The sequence below is a fragment of the Pipra filicauda genome, unplaced genomic scaffold (assembly GCF_003945595.2).
Source record: "Pipra filicauda isolate LSUMZ 115617 unplaced genomic scaffold, ASM394559v2 scaffold91_size2508729_pilon, whole genome shotgun sequence".
NCBI classification, from domain to species: Eukaryota; Metazoa; Chordata; class Aves; order Passeriformes; family Pipridae; genus Pipra; species Pipra filicauda.
In genome coordinates this window covers 110,640-132,808 of record NW_024105109.1, presented here as the reverse complement: position 1 = coordinate 132,808, position 22,169 = coordinate 110,640, and the positions used below count along the sequence as shown (strand labels likewise).

The 22,169-nt window shown below is 38.2% G+C and overlaps 1 protein-coding gene across 1 annotated transcript in view; it reads right to left on the bottom strand.

Annotated features, from left to right (window-relative positions):
- The window catches only part of RBMS3 (RNA binding motif single stranded interacting protein 3), a 91,505-nt gene that overhangs the window by 7,013 nt on the left and 62,323 nt on the right, over positions 1-22,169 (bottom strand). The window contains exons 6-7 of the mRNA XM_027733402.2: positions 5,581-5,661; positions 2,912-3,039 (exon numbers count right to left, since the gene is read on the bottom strand). Coding sequence (XP_027589203.1) covers positions 2,912-3,039; positions 5,581-5,661 — 209 coding nt within the window. The remainder of the gene's footprint in view (positions 1-2,911; positions 3,040-5,580; positions 5,662-22,169) is intronic.

Below are 22,169 nucleotides of genomic sequence, written 5' to 3'. Positions count from 1 at the left end.
TTGTGAAGAATGTTGATGATCTAACATTTGCCACAGAACTTTTTGTCTGGGATGGCAAACCTAAAACTACAATTTTAAATTTTAAATTTACCAAAGGATTTTTTCCTTGCATGATGCCTGAAAAATAATACTTTGAATGTTAACAACAGATTTATGTGGAATGCAACAATTAACTATTTTCTTCAGGTTTTCTATGCATAATTTCCGGTAGGAGTATTCAAGTTGGATGCTCACCTTCTGAGGTTTTTCTGCCGCTCTGGGTAGAGTGGCTGGTGTCACCAAAGGGTCACAGCACATGCTCTCTAATCTAACCTGGCATTGATTTTGCCCACAAAAGGCTCCAGAAAAACATAATTCTTTCCGTATTTAAAATCAGAGTAGGTCGTCCAGCAGACTTTTGCTTGGAGGTAAGAGTGCATACTTTTCTCGGGCAAGGATATCCATTGATCTCCATTTCATTGGTTTCACACTTTTATGTGCAAAATTAAATATTTACAAGGAAAAAAAAGGAGTAAGGTCTAAAACAATTAAGGTGATTTCCTCATAAAGTAGATTCCTCTGCTCAGAAATCAAGGCCTATTCTACCTGCACAATAGTTAGCCAGGTTTTCAACATGAAGTTACCATTTCTGAACATCTTTGGGTGGGATCCTCAAGTACAGAACTCAGCATATTAAATAAAAGAACATGTATGCTGATTAAAAAAGTGGAACCTAAATTTTAAGTTTTGTGGTTTATTTCTACTTACAAAGAGAGTACAGAGTCCTTATACCACCCAGTTCATTCTTAGTACATTGTCTCTCCTTCGTTGCCTGCAATTTCATGATTGTTGCAAAGAAAATAAATATAAGGAAATATGCTGTTATAACTTTTCTCCTGACTGATCAGCTCCTATGAAATAATTTTATATTGTCCGCCTTTTCCTTTGCCTTTATCTAACAAAATCATTGTCCAGTCATGCTAATTATCTTCTCTTATCTTGCTTTGATAAGTGCTGTTGTACATTGGGCATGATGTTTGTTATTAATAAATGTGCCCTTCAAAAAGCTAAGTGATAAAATTATATTTTAATTATAAAACAACTTCACTTGGTTTTATATTACAGGTTACTGAAATATTTTTGTCAGAAGTTATCTTGTGTATTTTGTGTGTATTTTGCTTGTTTCTACAGCTTCCCACACTGCATTTATGCCTGCAACTGGCAGACATAAATAGAGGGCCCATTTCATAAAAAAAATACTGAAATAAGTATAATAAAAAAATCTGTAGTGGAGCTGACTGTGTGATTAAAAAAGGAAGACATTTCCCTGAATATAAATGCAAGTGCCATTAGAAGTATATCCATCATTGCAAAAAGGCTGTAGATGACAAGGAAAGATGAGGGATCTCATTCTCAGGAAATTCACCACACTGGCAAGAAACACAGCACCCATTTCAATAAAGAATTGCAATGCAGTTTCCTCTTATGCGGAAAAATGCCAGAATCTGCTGCTTACAGCTACCTTATGAGGCCTTCTAAAACTAATTCCTTCTGCTTTAAGGCTTAAGCAAAAGGGAACAGAGACACAGGAATGGCCAGATCCAAACGCCACGGAACACAGTCATCAAAGCAAGCCAATAGGATGATACAAACACATATTTCTCTCTTTGCTCATTGTATTCTATAAGTATTTTGCAATCATTTATTTACAGGTGCTAGAAAGACTGTTGGCTAGAAAGATACACATGGGCAGAGTGTGTCTCCAATTAGGTACATCAACAAAAAGCTTGTGATTTGATTGCTCTTGTAATATGTACACACAGACAGATATAGGCATGACAAAAGAAATAGCAGTCTTCTGTTTTATGGTGGTCAAAAAGGGAGTGCGTGTGATCTGAAACCATTTGCTACTCATACGATAGACAAATAAATGTATCTTGCACTTCCAGAGCTCAAAAATGAAGTAAAGTAACTGACAGAATGGTATAATTCTAATCTTTCCTATACCAGCTCATATCTGATGCCTCTATAAGTACCAAGTCATGATGCATTGACTGACATCTAACATATTTCTTGTCTGGCTATTTGTCTTTCTTGCCCAAGAAAAAACATGTAATTCTCTTTTCACACTGACGCTGGTGTTCAATATACACGTATTAATAAAGGACTCCATTTGTGCCTCTTCCTAGAATCTGTCCAACACTGATCAGTCCCAGTGAGTATCCTGTCACTAAGTAACCTTCCCTTCGTGAGGACTGGTTTTACTCTAGCAAAGAAAAACTGTGTTTGAGGATTATTCTGAAGATGAAGGGACTCTTTAAGAGTTCTAAATCCAGCTGTCAGTGTATAAATTTTGAACTTTCCAAGGTATTCCGTGGGAAGTAAATAAAAGGAGCAGAGAAATGGAGACAGACTAAGCAGCGCTTCTCCCCACCTCTTTCCTACCCATTCTTCTTCCATTTCCAGTTCCTGCCCACTCAATGTCTGCAAGGCACCAATTTTGCACAATCACAAATACCAACTTGAGGTAATTTATACTGCTTCATTAACTACGCTTTCAGAAAGAAAGCTTTACATGTGCCAATGTGTTCTGTGCCAATATTTTCACCATTGCAAATTTAAGCCCTTTTTAACCTCTGATGCCGGATGCCGCTTTAGCCCAGTGTGATGATTGTTAACGCAGTTGTTGAGATCCTTCTGAGTCCAGAAAAGCAGCAGATACTCAGAGAGCATATCATTGTAGGCAGGAACTCAAGCACATTTTGCCAAGGTGAGGCCATCAGCCAAAACCTTTTGCTAATTACACTGCCATACATCCAGAATTCGTCTGAACTTAATGAAGCTATTCAGAATTGCTGAAACAGGGAGTCGAATTTGGCCTGCTATAATCAAGAATCAAAACCTTTTGGCTACAAAGTGTATGTGTACTTACTTAGACTGTTGGTAAGAATACGCAGGCGCATGTTCACTGGATGTTTCCACTGTCATCTGTTGCTGTTGACCACTGGCTTCCTGTGATGAAGATGCTACTGTCTGTGGAGAAGTATCAGCAACAACACCCTAGGGAATCAAATGAGGACATGAAAAACTTAGTAATTGTACTCACTGCAGTAAATTATGCAAAACAGCTCAGTGTCAGCTCACCATTCCTGTATTCCTCTAGAGAATGAGAGAGTTTGAGGTAGCAGAACCACATGCTAACACAACAAACTCCATCATTAGTTTTAGAGAACTAATTCAGTAACAAAAAGCTTTCTCAGCATACCAGTAGTATTTTGCTCTCACAGGTTGCAGTGGAAAACACCTCCACCTTTGAGGGCAGTTCCCTGTCTATTCAAAGCCAGAGGTAAAACTTCTGACTTTGGTAGATTCTGGGTTTTACTTCTTGTCTTTTTCACAACATATGTATGGTTCTTCCAGTTTTCACCTACCTACCTCAATTCACAGTTAGTTCACATTTATTTTGTTTGACTTAAAATGCAATAAAGGAAGAATCTAGGCCTCCTGCTCTCCACTTTCCTACACATCCAACAGAAATTCAGCCACCTTAGAAAAATACTGCCCTTCTCTCCGCATTGCTTTTATGCATGTTCCCTTCAAAATAAATTTGCTTTACGCTAAAGATATTTATCTGTTAAGTCAAAGCTCCAATGAAGTTTTGTTTTATTTATATGTTTGCAAAAGGTAACTAAGTAAACACACAAAGGATTATATGTATGAACTTAACATTATGCATAATTTCTTATCCTGTTTAGACAGTCTGTATAATACTTGGTTTAAGTTTTTTTGTACCCTTTCAAAGTAAGCTACATTTTCTCTTTTACTCTCATGCTTGGTGTGTTGGTCACACGTATAGCAGGTCTCTTCAGGGAACATGCTTTATTACTCTATTGCACACAGCAGAGCCAGAAGAGGGAGCACAAAGCACTTGCTTTGTTTTTATTTGAGTCCTGTGTAAACAACAGGTAGTTTATTTTAAAACATCTGTTAAAATATCAGTTTCATTTTTCAGAAATTCTTCATATCTACTGCTTAACAGACTGTCAGTATTATCTTTTTCTGTCTACTTCCTTGTCTTTATCCTTCTGTTTGTGTCCATCTCATCTTGAGATTGTAAGCTCTCTGGCGCAGAGATTGTATTTTTTGGTCTCTGCTTGAGCAGCATCCAGCATGGTAGGGTCCTGGTTCATGATGCTACATGAATACAGATAAACATTAACAATAATCATCATCACTGGCTTAGTGCAAAACAGGGTATATATTCAAATAATATTTGGATTGTTACAGTAGATAGTTACCACACCATGTTACTTTAGAAGGCACGAATATGCCAGCAGGTGATGGGGAGGAGAGCTCAGGAAGAATTAATTTAAACTCTCATTTGCATAGGTCAGCATGGTGTGCAGCCAATACTGTTGTATGAACCACTCTCCATCCCACCATCTCCTTTTAATTCATATTTGTATCTGCCCAGTTTAATACTTAAGAATATCATTTGAAAAGAGGTGCCCATGGTGCATTTATAAACAAAAGAGGTTTAGGGCAAAATTATATTGAGATAAAAAAGACTGAAACATGATCAGATTAGTATGACACAACAGTAGTAGCCTTTCCTGTGGGACATTATTTGAGAATAATTGCAAAGAACCAGGAGAAAACAGGATAAGCCCACTTGACTGTTGGTGGAACCATGTCAGCAGTACCACTAACTCAGTATCCTCACAGCACAGAGTAGTAATAGCACAAAATCCAGAGTCCACACACTCGAAGACAGAAGCACAGAGACCCTGGCACTCCTTGCCTTACCCCAGAGTAGGGCAGAAGTTGTTAATAAAAGAGGGTAGCGCCAAAGAGAAGCACACAGGGAAGAGGATGCCAAGGTTCCCTCCTCTTGCTGTGCTCAGTTGCCCTTATGAAGATTCACAGAAGTGGAGGCCAAGCTGACGCTCTCCCGGCAGCTTGTGGTCTACAGGGTTGAGTAAATACTTACTCATTAGACTGTCATCAGCATGACTCAGCCCCAAGGAGGGAGGGAGCGAATCCTTCCTCAAGGATGAAAAGCACTCAGTCAGTGCAGCATCCTCCACGTCTGTATATACAAGAGGAAGGTTTCCATTGCTCAATCACTTTTTCTGGTGGCTAAATGTTTCAGCAATTACCTATGCTTGCTAAGGACCGCATCAAACCCTCTTGCAATCTTCTCTTCTTGAAATCTCTTTTGGTTTCGTGGTTTGCCTGCTGGGTTTGTTTTCCTGTCTCTTCCCATCTCCCTCCCAAGTACATGGGGAAAAAATAGTCATAATCACTGATGTTTTACTCCACGTCCTGCTGTACAACAAAACAAATGCAAAACAAGAGCCCTTGCAAATAATTAAAAAAAAATAAAATAAAAAGAGGGGCTAGAAAAGAGAAGGAAAGGAAAAGAAAAGAAAGAAAAGAAAAGAGGAAGAAACGTACAGTCCTAATTTTAAAAGCTGGGAGCTTTCAGCCACCTCCATAAAGAAACTTTAGGCCCCTTTCAAACCATAGGTGCAAGAAAGAATAATACATAGGAGTTCTACTACCCCTTCACTCTACTTTCATGGATGGAGATAAACTTACTTCAATAGGGACAGCTGTTGGAGGCACAGGAGTATACTGGGGAATGTAGGTCCCTTGCATAGGTGCAGCAGCAGTCATGTACTAGAACAAATCAAAAGCACATGAACAATAGAAAACCACAATCAAGATGCATTAAACCATATGTTAGAAGCATGATACTGTTTCCATTTCCATTTCTGAGTCTTTTAGCTAGTGTATAGCATGTTATTTCTTTTAATTAAGGATTTTAGGCAATGGCAGGACTCACAGCTACTAAAAACCATAATCTTGAACTTCAAAGCCAGGTCATATCTGAATATAGGCAATAGTAAACATCTTACTGATGGAGTTAGATTGTTCACAGGTTCTCTAAAACTAAGAGACTACTATTTGTACTTACAAAAAATCCAGCGGATACATGACAGCAGTCATGTCTAAACAATTTTTTGCAGTCTAATTGACCTTACCTAATGACACCTACAAAATATGAAGCATGAAATTTGAGAGGTTTATTCCAGTCTATATTTAATTCTATCAGTAACAGCAGTTGAGTTAACAGGGATACAAAGCTTCAGGAAGGTGAAGTTTAAGTCAGGAGAAACAAAGGAGGAAGATCTATCTGGAGTTTCTCCTTTTGTACACAGATATTTTAGCTAAATTCTTACAGCTTGTTCTTAATATCCAGGGATCCTTTCTATGCATTCTGAAACTTCTGCAAATTATCATATAACACTTTGTATTAGCTTCTCTGAAATACTCTCTCCCAAGTACTACCTGACAATCCTTTTTAAAATTCATGTATGCATGTGAATTTTGTCATTGTCATGACACTAATCTTTTTATATACAGGCTTCTTAAAAAGCTCTTGAACTGAATACAACAGCGATTGTTCAGATTTTCAAATAAAGAATCAATATTAAGTCCTCAGATCTATATGTACCGTTCTTTCTACAATCCAGTCCTAACTACATGTCTTCACCGACAAGAATCTCAGAATGTGCCCAATCCCCCAAATGACTGTATGACACTTCCACTACATGTTATCTTCAAAGACACACCAAAGATCTGAATCAGCCCAGAATGTATTAGATGAATTTTAAAATGAGTTAAATATAGCTTTGCTTCCTGGCAGAGCTAGGAAGTGCTTGCTAGATTTTATTTCGCTGTTTGTAGTAAAATTTACATTTAAAGCACTCTCTCACCTCAATTCTAAACTAACTGGATGGTTTGATATGCCTGTCACAAACATGCACTACGAAACTGCAAGGTGGGGTGCAGACTGCAGCAATGCTAGAGAAAGGCCTTAGGGAATGACAACAGCATATTTAAGAATCTCACAGCTAAGTCCTGAAGTCTTCTTTCAAGTAGAAAAAAAATAAAAATTATTTAAGTTAAATTGTTTTCTATTTAAAAAAAATCAGCGAGGATCATACATGACATAGAATTTATACTTGCAATATGAGCAGCATATGGTGTTGAAAACCATTACAATATTTTGCCAGATTTCACAGTGTTTTCCATAACTTGAGCAAAGTGATGGGAGTGTCTCCAGTGTCTGTGTGCCTGTATCAGGCCATGTTTTTCTTCAGATTTTTAAATTGTCCTTCAGAAAGAGTATTGAATTCAATAGTGTTTTTTATGAAGGCTAACCCACCAAAATACATTAGGCCAACTATCCTATTGTACTCAGTAAAGTTGGGTTATTCTCCTGCCTTACAGATTAAGAGTTAATGAGAATGTTACAGCAGGGTGTTCCAGGGCTGCTTCCGCTCCATTCATTCTGCTTTGTAATGTTGCCGTCACATGTTGGGAAGACATCTGCTGTGTAGCATTGTTCTAAATGTGTCAATATTTAACAGTAACCTGAAGCACTCATTCTTACAGTTCTGCAAAGACCTGTTAGGGTTTTAAACATCTATGCAGGCTAGCTTCACTCGGACAAATATACATAGATTTTAATTAAAAGTGTTAATTTAAATAATGAAGTGCCCTCATTTAATTTGGACTTCCTCTGAGTTGAACCTAGCAGAAGATCAATGCTCAGACTCATAAGATGCCATTGTCTGCCATTCTCTTATCTCACACACAAAACCAAACAAGTTTTAATACACAAATATCAAATTATTCAACTGCTTTTTAATTCACACCAGTCCACTTTTTGCAAAATCCTTTGGCACTGAGTTCTGCAGCACAGCAATTGAAACTGTCTGGGAATTAACTGATGTCTTTGCTGACTCTGAAAACACTGCTCTCAGTACTTGTGCAGTTTCTTACTCTATCGTTATTTTTTTCCTCTTGAGGCAGATCCTGATCTTACTTGCCAGACTACTTCATGTAGCTTCCTTCACTGCTAGACAATCTCTAGGGAAAACTGCACTGCTGACTTGAGTGTCACTGGTGGCTCTGGCCAAACTCTGCTTTCCAGACACTCACACGTCCCCACACTCTCCCAGTTTAATTTTTTGCAGGAATTTTAACTGAATTCAACCAAATAGCAAGTGATTTAAAGTTCTGGAGACCAAAGCCATCTAGTTGCTTGCCAGACTCCCTCCTGAAGAACTGTAGGAAAGTGACTTCTCCCCTGTACATAACATTCTGCTTGTCTGCTCTAATGGTGGTTCAATTTCTTGTATAAATCCTTCAGAGTTCTATAATTAAAAAAATATGTTTTGAGCCAAATTAGTTCCACCAATGGCATACAGTATTTGTGGTAAAGAATCTAATCCTAGTAAAAGTTAGCCAAGGCTCATTCCTACAGAGTATTTCTGCTTAACAACTGTGGCCCTTGACCACACAGCAGCAGTGGTCATTGGTGGAATGTCCAAACATATTTACCTTCTTTATCTTTATGACTATAAATATACCCTCATCATTTCAAGAAAGAGTAATTGGGTCAACAATTAAACATGTTACTGGGGCTTGGAACTGATTCTCAGTCTCCAGGGTCTCACTTAAGGATCCATTGAGGCTTCTCTAAAAATCTTTACCAAGCTATAAAAAAAACCTATGGCTTAGTTCTCAGAGACACACAATTGGTCTTTAGTATCCCTCACATGCAGCAGAGGGAGTCCCCTCTGAGACCACATGAATTTGGGAGTGTCTGCCCTGCTGCATCTGTATTTATCACAGGAAGCCTAGCGCTGAGAAGCTGCTTTAGTTTAGTTTCTATAATGAAAGAGGAAACATTATTTTTTGTGATAACTGACATTAGCTCAATCAAGTTTACTCGTATTTCTTTTCTTTGTGAACTACATAATCCTAATTCTCTGATCTCATAGGATAAATAAAGATTACATAGTCCTAAGGTACAATGTCAGTGTTGATACTTACATCACTGGGTTTGGATAATGCAAGAGTTGAATTCCTTGTCACGAATATTCACTGTTGGTTGTTTAGCAGAAATCTTCCTGAACACTGCTGTTCAGTAGCTTCCATACCCAGACACACTGAGCCCACTGAAATCTGTGTCTCTCCCTGGGTTGCCCAGATACTTTACCTAGTTATTCTATAAAGTAGTGTGCTCTGGATGTGTTGGAGTGAGTGGCACCATGTTGGGAGGTGGAAAAGAGCTTCAGAAAGAATTATGAGATTTAAAGAAAAGTTAAACATTTTATATCTACTCAGCTTAAGACCACCCAGGATGAAAATTCTGGTCTAAAGACATGCTTAGCTGAGGGACTCTGTTGTAATGCAGCTCCATTTTGATCGCAGTTCCTGTAGATGTACATAGTTTCCATATGGCTTCCCATCTACCTCAAGAAACTCATGTAACTTGGAAGTAAGCAGATGGCAAACAAAGAAGACATCTATGTCCGAAGACCATCACTGAGATTTATTTTCTCCATGAACCACACTCACTACAGTTCTTTATCCACACATATGTGTGAAAAAGAGACAGCATGACTCACATGCTTAGTTTAGCAGCAGCTGGTTAATTCCACTAAATATTAGTATTGCGAACACTGAAATGAGAGAATCTCAAAAAGCCAAATCTATTCTTTCTTTGTCATATGTTTCCATCAGGATTAAAGATTTTTGAGCTGTAATGTGATCGGTCATTCAACAAAGTATGTGCAAGGAATAAGAAAGCACAGTTCATTCTTCCACAACTGTACAGGCTTTCTGGATCTAAAATTAGAAGCTGGTTATTTCTGACAGAAAAATGAATGGTGACTCTACATGCACAGCTGATGGATCTGGAGGGTGTAAGTGAGATTTTTTTTGGCACTTTGATCCTTTGAAAGCTGGTAATTTCAACTACAGAAAAAGAATACATTGCTGGTGGCAACATTCTCTTAATTTGCTTGTAAACTATTATTTTCTTCATACGGTACACAGAATGCATGTTCTGAGCACTGAAGATGTACAGTATTATAATATAATTCATGCTTCATGATGCCTGACTGTTTAATTCAGACTGCACTTATCAGGGTACCCATTTACCCTATATGCTACATTAACAATTCTACTCACACCTTGTCCAATGAGATTTTTGGTTTTTACCATTTTGAAACTACTTAAATGTGTGAAAAAATATACAGCTAGCAAATAAGAGAGTATTAGTGTATACTTACAACTCTACTTTCAGATATTACCCTCAGTGACTACAAAGAGTTAAATGAAAGGAGGTAAAGAATGAGGAGGTGGGTTGAAAGGGAAAAAATGAAACTTTGAGAAGGATCATGTTTAATTCAGAGAGCAACACCAGTTCTTAGAGATCAGCAAACAGTAGGGTATCCCAGCCTGGATCCAGCAAGACTGCTGTTAAGCCTGCAGCAAACACTAAACCCATAAAGGTGACAAGCATTGGGAAATAAAAACCGGGAGGATGGCAGCTGCCTGCACCAGGCTGAGTGAGGGAGCGTGCTGCAGTAGGATAATATGGTTTAACCACCAAAGGTGGAGCTGAGTAACCTGCAGGGAATTTACAGGAGCTTTTACATTGAGAACATGGCACAGGTAATGTCCATTTATTCATTTGCCCTAGTAAGCCCCTAGCAAGCCTTTCTCAGGCCCAGATTAATGCAGAGTCAGGTAACTGCCTAACAGCTGAGGTACATAGCAAACACCCCACACACCAGCTATTAGTTACTGAATTTCAACTGAAACAGTGCGTGAAAGAATGCCTCTTGCAAAACCAAACTATTACATCTACATCATCAGAAGGCTTTGGCTGCACACTCTGTTTAAATTCTGAAGGCCATCATTAACAGAAAGTATAAGAAACCACCCTAAAGTTCCATTCTATTTATAGCCCCAATTGCCTATAAAATAACACAGCTGTGATTAGATGGAGGCTGCTGCAGATACGTTAACTCTCTTGGTCACTATGAGTACTGTGAGATTTTACAGCTAATAACTGGATCAGTGTTGAATAAGTTTCCCAGTATAAAGAAAACCAAAAAGAATTTACAAAATGAGATATTAACAGATAAGTTTGCAGTAAATTTGGAAACCTCAAACAACACTTAAAATTAGGAGGGACAACGAACAAGGAAAAATGTTAAAGAAGCCTTTTATAAAATCAACGTGCAAATGCTGCTTTCTGGTGTTTCGCTGTGGTTTTATATGAATGTATATCTGTTGTAATAATCAAGGATCACCTTCCTTATTTCATCAGCTTCCATGTTTCTGAGAAGGCACAAATCCTTTACAGTCAAGGTGAGAGCCAAACTGCAGAAGCCTTGCACCAGCATATGCTGGTAAGCATTTACACCACTGCAGCCTGCTGAAGGGAGATTAAATGGGATGTCTTACGTGAGCAAATGCTAAACCATGTATTCTTCAGTGACTATTTGTGGTTTCATATCACTGCATGAGCTATAGCACAGGGATAATGACTTAGCTCTTCAGGATTCCCAGAATTAATGCCAGGGTTTGTTTGTGTTTTGGTTTTTGTGTTGGTTTTTTTTTGAAACCATCTGAGAAGTCTAGACACTGCATCACTTACAGAATTATGTGAAAACATTTGTGTTGCTGGAAAACTTAAGGAAATGAGTCTGTTGGCTGGATTTATTTTTATCATCTTTTTTTTTTTCCTACCCCAGGAAGGAAACCTGCCTTCCCACTTTCAAATCTCTTTCCCTGCAAAGAACAAAAACTGCATCTCTCTTTGAGCATTGTCAAGTGGTTATAACTAACTGTAATGAAATGTAGAATAAAACTGCTGCTTTTTTGTCTCTGGTTCCACCTTCTCATTTGAAAATATGCTGTTCTCCAATAGAAAAGAACATTGTCTTGCTGTGTCCTCTTATCCCATAGTCTGGCATGGAGACATAGGAACTCAGGAAGAGAAAAGGATCATCTAGTTCATCAGTGCCACTGGCAGTTCAATGAAATACAATATCCAGCTGCCACAGTTTTTACTTTAAACTTAAAATATCTTTTGCTACACAGAAGCTTTCTCATTTTCCAGCTCAATCCTGTACTTATTCAATGTCTGTTATTAATTTCACTTTTTCCCAATTAAAGAATGAGAGAATAAATGATACAGAGTTTCTGCATATATTAAAATAACTTTGCTAATAATTATCAGCCAGGCCTAAAATATAATAATATAATGCCATTTTATCACACAATTACCATAGCCCTATCAAGAACAGCACTGTCATTCAAAAGAATCCCATCGCTGGCCCACTGCACTCATTGTTCACGCAGAGAATAGAAATCTTTACTGGATTTAACATTCTTTCCCTGCTGCTCAGTAATATAAATGTATTTAGGAATCCTGGCTATCAATTCCCTTTCAACCTTCCTAATGAGATGTTACCTAATTCTCTGAGCAAGTTAAATGAAGGTAGAGAGAATAATAACTTCAAGAACTATATTTGCAAACTAATCTCCTTTTCTCTTTAGCAGTTCTAAACATCCTTCACAAATCCCTATCTTTGGCAATCAAAGTAATACAAAGGTATAGAAGAAACAGTGATGAGCTAACCTGCCCTCCCTCCCCCCCAAGCTAACAGGTATTTTTTTCTTTCTGAAATTCAGTCCTGTTACTAAAGCAGAGTGATCAGGACTAATCAGATAAAGACCATTTAGAGAAACAACTATGAGAACAGTCAAATCCCCACATACAGCTGTGCACTACGCTCTCACTAGCATACATGTTTGTAACTGCAAGCTGCATAAACAGATAAAAAACTGGCTCATTAATTTTAACCACATTTTAGAGTCTAAAGGCTGGCATTACAAAGGAATTTGGTGAAATTCTCAAACCACTTGTATAGATCTCATCAGTGAAAAGGAAGAAAACAGAAAAACTCATCAGGATGTGAAAATAAATTCTCATTTTGATTGCATCTTTCATTAAGTGAAAACTTCTTATAGGAATACTTTTTTAAAACACAATGTTTATATTACATTTTTCAGTTTATACATGACTGTGGAACTTGACCTCAGGGTGCCAATGATCCTTGCAGTCCATGTCAGTGTACCTAGGCCCATGGTATTTTCACTCTTCCTTGTGACATAGCCTCCACTGTAGGCAGGGATCCATAGAGGCTGTACAGAAATGTAAACTGATTCTCCCTGTATGACTGAATATAAAAATAGCCCCAAGATGTGCAAACTGCTTTTTTGCATTATTCGAATAATGCTATGCCTCTGATGGATACATTTGCAAGAGAGCAAGACTTCTCTTATGTTTAAAAAACAGGCCAAGACTCTGGAAATTTTTTGAACTTTCAATTCTTAATTCTTCAGTTATTATACATTTCTCTACGAAAGGAGCATTATGAATGTACATTATGAGTTCTCTGGGGTAAGTTTTTGACCAGGGGTTAGTGCATGACTTATTGCAATCATCTGCAGCACCCTATATAAGACCAGGGTATTGTGACTGTATCATAACAAAAGAGTATACTGCATCAGTCTTGGTCAGTCAGGAATCACTGAGATTCTGTCATATCTATATTCCTCTTTCAGATCTCATATACTGAAGAATAAAGGAGTGATGCAGCAGAATTATGACTGTAGATTCTGATATATATAAAAAAAAATTCCCTATGCACCCCCTTAGTTGGAAATTCTTAGGAAATTCCATCTGAATACAATACTTCCAATTAGTCCCTGATGAATGGCTGCTAGTAAGATGAAGGAAGATTGATCTGCATATTTTAATATTTTCAACGTGAGTAAAAAAAAATGTCAGTGAATCTCTCAACATATGAGCAGATTAAACTATTATTAATAACATATCCATTTATATGAACAAATAAGTGCTTTCTAGAGGTAAACATGTCTTCTAGAGGCTATTAAATCTCCATGAATTTGAAGAGTCTAAAGAGAAGCAGACTACTGTGTGCAAATGTCCATACTGTATGGATGAAGCTGTTGTTAAAACACTAGAAAAACTGCTTAGAACAACAGAAAAACTGTGAAATAACAGTTGCTCATCAATCACATACAACTTACATTGCTCTTTCCGACCAGAGATAAAAGTGGACAGCTCATTGGTCAACTTCCAAGAATGGAGCAGATGAAAGCAAGGACAATTAATTACAAGATAAACCAAAACAAAAAGAAAAGTAAAAACAGACAAAAAGTCACCTGAATGTTAGTATATCTAATTATCCTAGAAACAGCAGGAATTCAACACCTCCTGCATGAAAAGGTAGTCATGCTGGACAGATGAAAGGTAGTAAGATACCACCAAAGTACAGCTTGGACATTCTTAAGAGCAGCTGAAGTGTGATATTGCTCAGTTCTTTGCCTCTAAAAGACCCCTAGAATCCAAAATATTTTGTTAACCATAAAGAAAGATATCACTGGGGAAAGAAGGGGTTGGGAGGTGAGGAGAGGACAGGGGAAGGGAAGAGGAGGGAAGGGAACATTTCAATACTTCATAAGAAAACAGCTGTTCACCAGTACCCTGCATCCAGAGATGAAGGAGAATTTGCCAGTTCAGTGAGCAGAAAAAGCTTTGGAGATACCACCTGTTGGGACTTAACACTGGAAGCTAATAGTGGCATTAGGAATGCCTTAAAAGCTGGTCTTCCTGAATTGATGGTCAACATGCAAGTCCAGGCTTAGGCAGGGGGAAACACATTTCCTCTGGGAAATGCTGTGCCCTTATGCCTAAGGATACAAGGAAAATCAGACTGCTGTTGGGTATGCGTGAGGGCCCCCTGGTGGTCTAGTGGTCAGGATGTGGCGCTCTCACCGCCGCAGCCTGGGTTCGATTCCCGGTCAGGGAACTCCTCCGGGCAGATGGAGCTCGTCAGCCCTGTAAGGCCATCCATCTAAGAGAAGGTCACTCTAAACAAACCTACGTCCTGAGGACCTCACTGCCGCCGTCCAAGCTCGCTCGGCCCCGGCAGATGAACCTTAGGATTAAAGGGTGGGCTCAGTTCAGCGCACACTGTGTCTCACCTAAAAAATCCACTGCGCAGGCTCGAAGGGTTAATGACCTTTCCCAAATCTTCGTTCGCGAAGACTGGCCATGATGATGTATGTGTGGATAAATGTCCTGCAAATCATGCACTCAGGGCTTCCAGGCAGCTCAACACCGAATTGGTGTGTTTGAGTTAGGAGTTTGCAAGCTCCAAGAACCCTGCTTCCATATGCGTCCTCAGGTGAAGCTCAGGGATGCCCTTGCCTCTTCTTACACACCTGGAAACTGGCAGTCTCTTCAGTCTTCGAGCCAGTGCCCTGCTTTTTCTCCAGAACAGTCCCACCAAGTTGCCGGCTCAAAGCAACATTCCTAGTGTTTTCTGACTTGGCTCCCAGACTAATCTGGTCCTCAGGAAGCAGACCTGTAAGCCGACTCATCAGGAGATCTGGAAGCCTGCCCAAAGTATTGGACACGGTGAGGCTGCCCTGGAACATGAAATCCTGGGAGTGTCTTGCAGCTGCTGCCTGAAAGCTGACATGGAGCAGGACAGCAACCAAGATGGACATTTTAAACCAGTTGGCAGCTGTCAAGATCTTGCAGACTATATTTTGTATTGGAAATGCCATGAGGCATCATTTCTGAAAATTAATTTTTGTTTGGAATTTCTGGCTCAGGGGAGAATCTTTCTGGTTTGTTTTGAGATTTTAAAAGATGAATTAGAATGAAACCAAATTTCATAAGATGAATTTCCCACAAACTGGAAACCATGAATGTTTCTTAGCCAACTCTTCTATCTGTAGCTTGAGCAAAATAATCAACCATATTCATATTTGGATGGTGTGGGGATAACAGAGAATACTAACCTTTAAAGGCTGGTGGCAACTTCAATACACTTAAAATACAGTGTTTGAAGTAATGTAGTGCAAAATATTGCTTCTCCTTAGCATAAAAATTGTTCTATCAAAATCTTTAAATATATTTACATAATCATTAACTTTGCTTACATGGCAGATCTGTGGAAGGTGGTAATAGCATTTTTGTGAAGACTTCCCTTTTCCTGCTTTCCACAAACTCTTGAAATTCTTACGGGAGAAGGGTCCCCTTAAAATTAAAGTCAATGCCCCAATGATAGAGTGTGACTAAGAATATTACAGTCTAGTCCTAAGTATGTTAATCATCAGCTGTGGGAGGATCTCTGAGACATCAGATCATATCAGCAATAGGGCTGCAAAAGCAAAGGAGAAACCATGCCTTTTAGCAGAGTGCTGGCTAAGTGAACCGAACTACACTGCTATGTCATCAGCTTGTCTACTGTGTAACGATCTGCTAAAAGTGTTGAACTCCTAAACTTACTGCGTGGCAAAAATTACACAGAGTCTCTCCTAATTTGTCATTGTTTCATCCAAATGATGAGGGGGGGAAGGAAGGAGGAAGGAAAGGTAGCAAAAAGTAAAAAAAAAAAACCAACGACCAAACAAAACAGCAGAAGAACAAAACAGAAAATGAAAGAAGGAAAAAAAATCCCAATACTTCAAAAAAGTCATCCCTCCTTGCCTTAGGCCTTCCTGTCTCGTCATCTAATCACTAACTCCCCTCTTAAAGAGGTCTCTTTAGAATGCCTCCCATTTTTGGCTACTGCAGGTCTTTCACACTATTTCTCGGTACTTTTTTCTTTACCTTGTACTGGAACACATTGTTTTGTTGGGAAAGTGTGATCAACACAGCTGATGAACCATAAGTGATGTAGCCAAGAATTCAAGTTTGATGCTTTAGCTTTGACTCTCACTTTGTACAGGTGAGCAACTTAACACCTTGGAAACCTGAGGTTTTTTTTAAAAAAAAAAAGTGCAAGTGCCCATTTTTCATAAGACACTATTAAATACAGCTTTATTGGTGCACTTAGTACTCATTTTCCCAGGAATAACATTAGCAATGCTTGAAGGGGCCAGGAAAACAGATGTGTCTTAGTGCTGGCAGAATAACAACATTCCAAGGCTGTTCTTTGTGTTCTTTCAGTGCTAGCTTTCCAAAGTAGACAGAGTCAGCTCATATGCATTCAAATTATATACAATTATGATTTGGTATGGATCTGTGCTTTGACACCCTCTTACAGTTCTGGAATATATATGCACTGAAAGTTTTCAGGGCTGGTGTATGAATTTTAATAATTTTTAGGGCTAATAAAGACCAGGCCAAGTGAAAAGCAATTCACATCAGCAGAGAAAAAAACCTGTTAATCAGTCTTGTCCTCGCCATCAGTGTACTGATTGTAAATAGTTTTAGACAGGGCTAAAAAAAGCATAGCAGCAGTCTCAGCTTGATAGAGGAGTATGCTGTAATGGTTGTTCTTGATACATTTTTTTCAGGTTAGCACATTCTGTGAAAAATTAAAAGCAAAGCAAAATAACAAAATCTTCTCAACTTCCTCCCCTCCCTCTAGTTCTGATAGAGAATATGAAGAGAATAATCCAGGAAGGGAATAAAAATTGGAGAAGACATTAATACATGTACAAACACCCATATTTCCTCCTTATGAATGTCCTTTATATGACAGAGCTGTCCAAACAGCACTTAAGGAGCAACAGCAAAATACCTGACAGACAGGCATGATAAGTTATGGTTCAAAACATTTGCTTGCCAGACAGAAAGGGTGACTTTTTTTTCTTTTTTTTTTTTCCCCCTGAAAATCCTTTAAGGTAAACTCACTCCATGTCTGCTGGCATGCAGCCATTTTTCAATAAATTCATATTACAATGCTGTATTTCTAATGGATTGGGTATGGTGCTTTTCCATTTTGCTAATGAGAAAAGCTAAAGGCCATTACTTGTTCTGATTGAGATCCCAAGGGAAGAAATGTGATGTGTATATTACCAGGCCATACGTAAAGGAAGTATTTGGCATTTCTAATCAATCAGATGAAGGGTAGACAGAAAAAGTCTTATCCTGCAACAGCAGAGGAAGAAGATATAGGGCAAAAAGAAACCATAGAAAGTGTCTTTAAAAGGTGACTTACGGGACTCAGTTTAATGATATTAGTATGATCAATGACTATGGCTACTATCTGGGAAGGATGTAATTACCAAAATGAAAACTTTCAAATGGAAAGCCTGATCAAGGGCAGAGGTATTGTCATATTTCTCAGAGCACTGTCACTTCTCATCCAGGCAATGTATTACTATGTCCATCACAAGCATTACCATGCCATAAGGCTGTGCTTTCCTGTGGTGGGAGCAGACCTAGGGAGTGAGGGGCTGAGGAACTTTGCGTCCAGCTCAAAAACATGGGTAAGTCTTGCCCCAAAAGGAAATTCAAGACAAGGAAAGACAAGGCCGGGAAAAGGGAAAATAGAAGAGAGAAAAGTCGCTGTCATGGCTGGCTTTAAGGAATGTTTTGCAGTGGTGCACATTTAGAAACCACTTCAAGTGAAAGAAAGGAAATGCTGTAGACCAGTGACCTATTCATCATAAAGGAGAGGAAAAAAAAATGTACCAAGATATGCACTGCTCAATTTGCAGAAGGTTAGTCTGGAATATCCTCTAAGACGTTTCAATATGTAATTGCCACATGTTTAATTATGATGGCATGGAATTTTTCAAATTTATACTTGAATGAAACACAAAGTTTAGAGACATTTTTTCATTCATTTTTCAGCGGCTGCATAGTTACAGTTTGAAAATGGAACAAGATAGATGCTCCAAATAGCAAAGGAAATGAATAGAGCTTGGAGATGAGCGTTCTAAGAGAGGACAAGATCCTTTGATTGTGTCACAATGCGTAGTAAGAGCTGTAGACATAGTTTAAATAATATATTAATTTCAGAGAATATTATAAATCACTCATGTACATTAAAACTGACAAAATTTTACCATACTATATCCTTTCAAATGGAGTCCCAGATCAATGAAATATTACTGTCAATGATGGCAAAACTATAACAATTGATAAGGCCAGCAGGAGATCTTTTAATGTACTCTAGCCTGTTCAGGTAAGCAATCCTGGCCTCTTCTAAATGCCACAGCCCAGTCAGAGACTTGTTCTTCTCAGGAGGATCTTGCAGAGTATCTATTTCTAGGCTAGGTTGTCTATTTTGTTTTTTTGATGCACTTCTGGCTCTGGCATATGGACTGACTGAAAAGCTCAGACATCTTCATTTTGCATTGGTGCTCACTGACTAGCAAAATGCTCCCTTTCTGCTTTCCTTTTACACGCAGAATAAAAAAAAAAGATTAAGCGCTGTGCAAATATTTGCAATGGAGAAAGTCCTAACTACAACACAGATTTTCTTGTCCAAGAATATGCCAGAGATGACAAAGTGGCCATTATTCCATCAAATAAATTTATATCAACACTTTCAAACCATAAGACTTTGCATGATTCACCTTACAAAGAAGATCACTGCTGACATACTAGTGTTATACTGAACTCCCAGGCCGCACTGCTAAAATACAAATTAGCAGAGTTAACATTTAAAAAGTGTAAAACTGGCTATTCCCGAAGCTGAATAAGGGCATTTGTGGATTCCTCTCACTTAGTGGCTGATGTCAGGGACAATGAATTTAATCTTAGGATGGAGGGGGGGTGGGGGATGATGGTCTGCCAGCCTGCCCAGCTGTAATATCCCCTAATTGTCTGGAAGGAATTGTAATTGTGAACTGAAACAGCATCTGCTTAACTGTCATCCTAGTCTCAGGACTGGAACTTTTTGCTTGTTGTGAAGGATCATGAGAAATACTACACAGAGTATGAAGATGAAAACAGAGCGAGATTAAAACCATTAAATACAACCACCAAGACACAGTTGTCCATGCTGCTAGTGAACTCAAGGAAATATAAATGCCAAAATATATTTGACATTCATGATGTAATTTGGTATGGCAACTTAGAACACTGAGGTAACTGCAAACTTCTAGTTTAAAATATTTTTAATTATTATGGTGGACAGATTATTAGAGATCATTCAGTGAGAAGCAATTAAGTTTCACTGCTAGGCAGTAAAGCCAAATCTAACTAGAACTGGTAAAATCTTCTCTTTTCTTACTGAGAAGAATGGGCCAATTAGTTCAGCTGTCTTGACCAGAACAGCTTACTGCAGTCCATCACACTGAGAGTCTGGGCTTTGCTTTAAATATACAGCTTAGCCATCCCTGGGTTTGAAACAGGAGCTGCTGTCTGTACTACAAGAAAGACTACACTGTATGGAAGTAATTTTCCTCAAAGGGAATCAAAGGTCTTGCATTAATTTGCTTATTTATTTAAGCGATGCTATAGGGTTTAATTAATATTTTTAAAACACCTTGAGAATATAAATTTCAATATAGGTACTGCTGCTGTTATTTTCCAGTTGTTTCCTGCTTCAGAATGTCTCTGAAAAGACTGGAGTCCTGTTCTATTTGGGAGGAATAGCAAATGCTATAGATCCCCTCCTGTATAATTTGTACTTCCAGAAAAAAAACCAAAACTGTTTGGCAGAAATCTGCAGGATATGTGCAGATGCAGTTAAATACTTCCATAGAAACTCCACAGGCCCATAAACTGAACTGCCTAAAAAAAGAAGTGCTAACTAACGGTAAGTACTGCAGTTTCTTAGTTTACAATGGGACTAGCTCTGCCTGCAAAGATCTCTATAGAATAATTACAGACCAGAGACACTAATCCATTACACTTCTGTGCCAGACTTGAAATTGGGATCACGTAAGTATATATATATTTATATCTAACTATTCCTTGGAACACATATCTAATAGCGTATGAAATAAAGTAAAAATCCTAATATTAAAAATAAACTCAAGATGATGCCATGATTCTTAAGCCATATTTTTCTCTTTTGAAACACAAGAAAATATAACGCTGCTCATTACATTTGTACAAAAGTTAATGAAAGAGAAAAGTGGATTTATAAGCCTTGAAATGCATAATTCTTTCCTTTGCCTTCTGTAGCAGGTTAATTACTTCAAATTTTTCCATCAGTCATTTTCTGGTTTCCAACTCTGATTTCCAACTCTGATACAATTTTTTACAAACTCTGATACAGTTTTAAACAAAGGATAGAAATTTCAGGAAGGTCAGTGGTCTTCTGCTCTCAATATAGTTCAGGCACAAGTTATACTAATAAGGAAAGAGAACCTCCTCCTTCAATGGCCACAAACTGAATGGAATTTTTTGCTGCAAACTATTTCTCTATGTCCCATAACACATCTAGAAAATTTGAATTTGTTGCTACTTTTTTTTTTTAGTTTTAAATAAACTTCATCTAATACAATAATCTTCTAGAAGGTGTATAGAAAACCAAAATACAATGAATCAAATTATGGTCACTTTGATGAAACAACTATTTATTACCAGAAAATGAAAATTTCTGAGATGAGTTCATTATCTTCACAGGAAATCAATCCTACTAAAGCTAGTTAGGAGCACCTGCATGTTAAAAGAAAGGCAGCAAAATAGCTTTTGTTAAAAAATTACCTTTGAACACTAAAATTTTTGAGCACCCATTTGGATTCTGTGGATAAACTAGGCAAGGTTATCTGTGGAAATATCATCATAGCCAAGTACTCACTTCACCTTTTTACTGTATTTCTGTCACTCCGATTTGGACTGTCAAAAATGGTCATTGAAAAAAGAACAAATACAACCAATTTTTTAGTCCAATGCAGGCATTTTAGGTGGAAAGTACTGGCAGTAGAGCAGTATTATGGTAAACAGGAGAAAGTGAGCAGTCAGGTGCCTGGTTGAAAAAAACATCGCTTTGGAAATCATACATCTTTGCTCTATACTGCAAACCCTGCATACAGCTGTGGTTGACAGGCCAGAGAACACAAAACCCATGAAATTCTTGCATCAGTGAAATCTGCTTGTGTCGTATAAATATTATACTGACTTGAGGAAAACCTCCAAGGGAAACACAGCAAAGGAAAACAGGAAGTTGAGGCTGGTGAACGCACAATTATTTGGACATTCAGATACTAAACTCTTAAGAAAGTGTCTGTTGTTGTATTACAACTGCTAAAATTAAAAAGGCAAAATTAGAAGCATACAGGTGTGCCTATCCCTTTCAAAAGTCATGAAAAATCCCAAGGGATAGAGTAGTCCTCCACAGGACTGACCAGAAAATGATGTGCCTCTGAGATACGATTGCTCCCTAGACCCATCCTGATGTGGTGCAGCTCACCTCTGCCATACAGTAAAAATCTTTCATGTTCAACAGTCAACCTTGCTAGAAAAACAATTCAATTCAGCAAACTCCCAGATTCACTCAGTGCACCTTGTTACAGCTCAA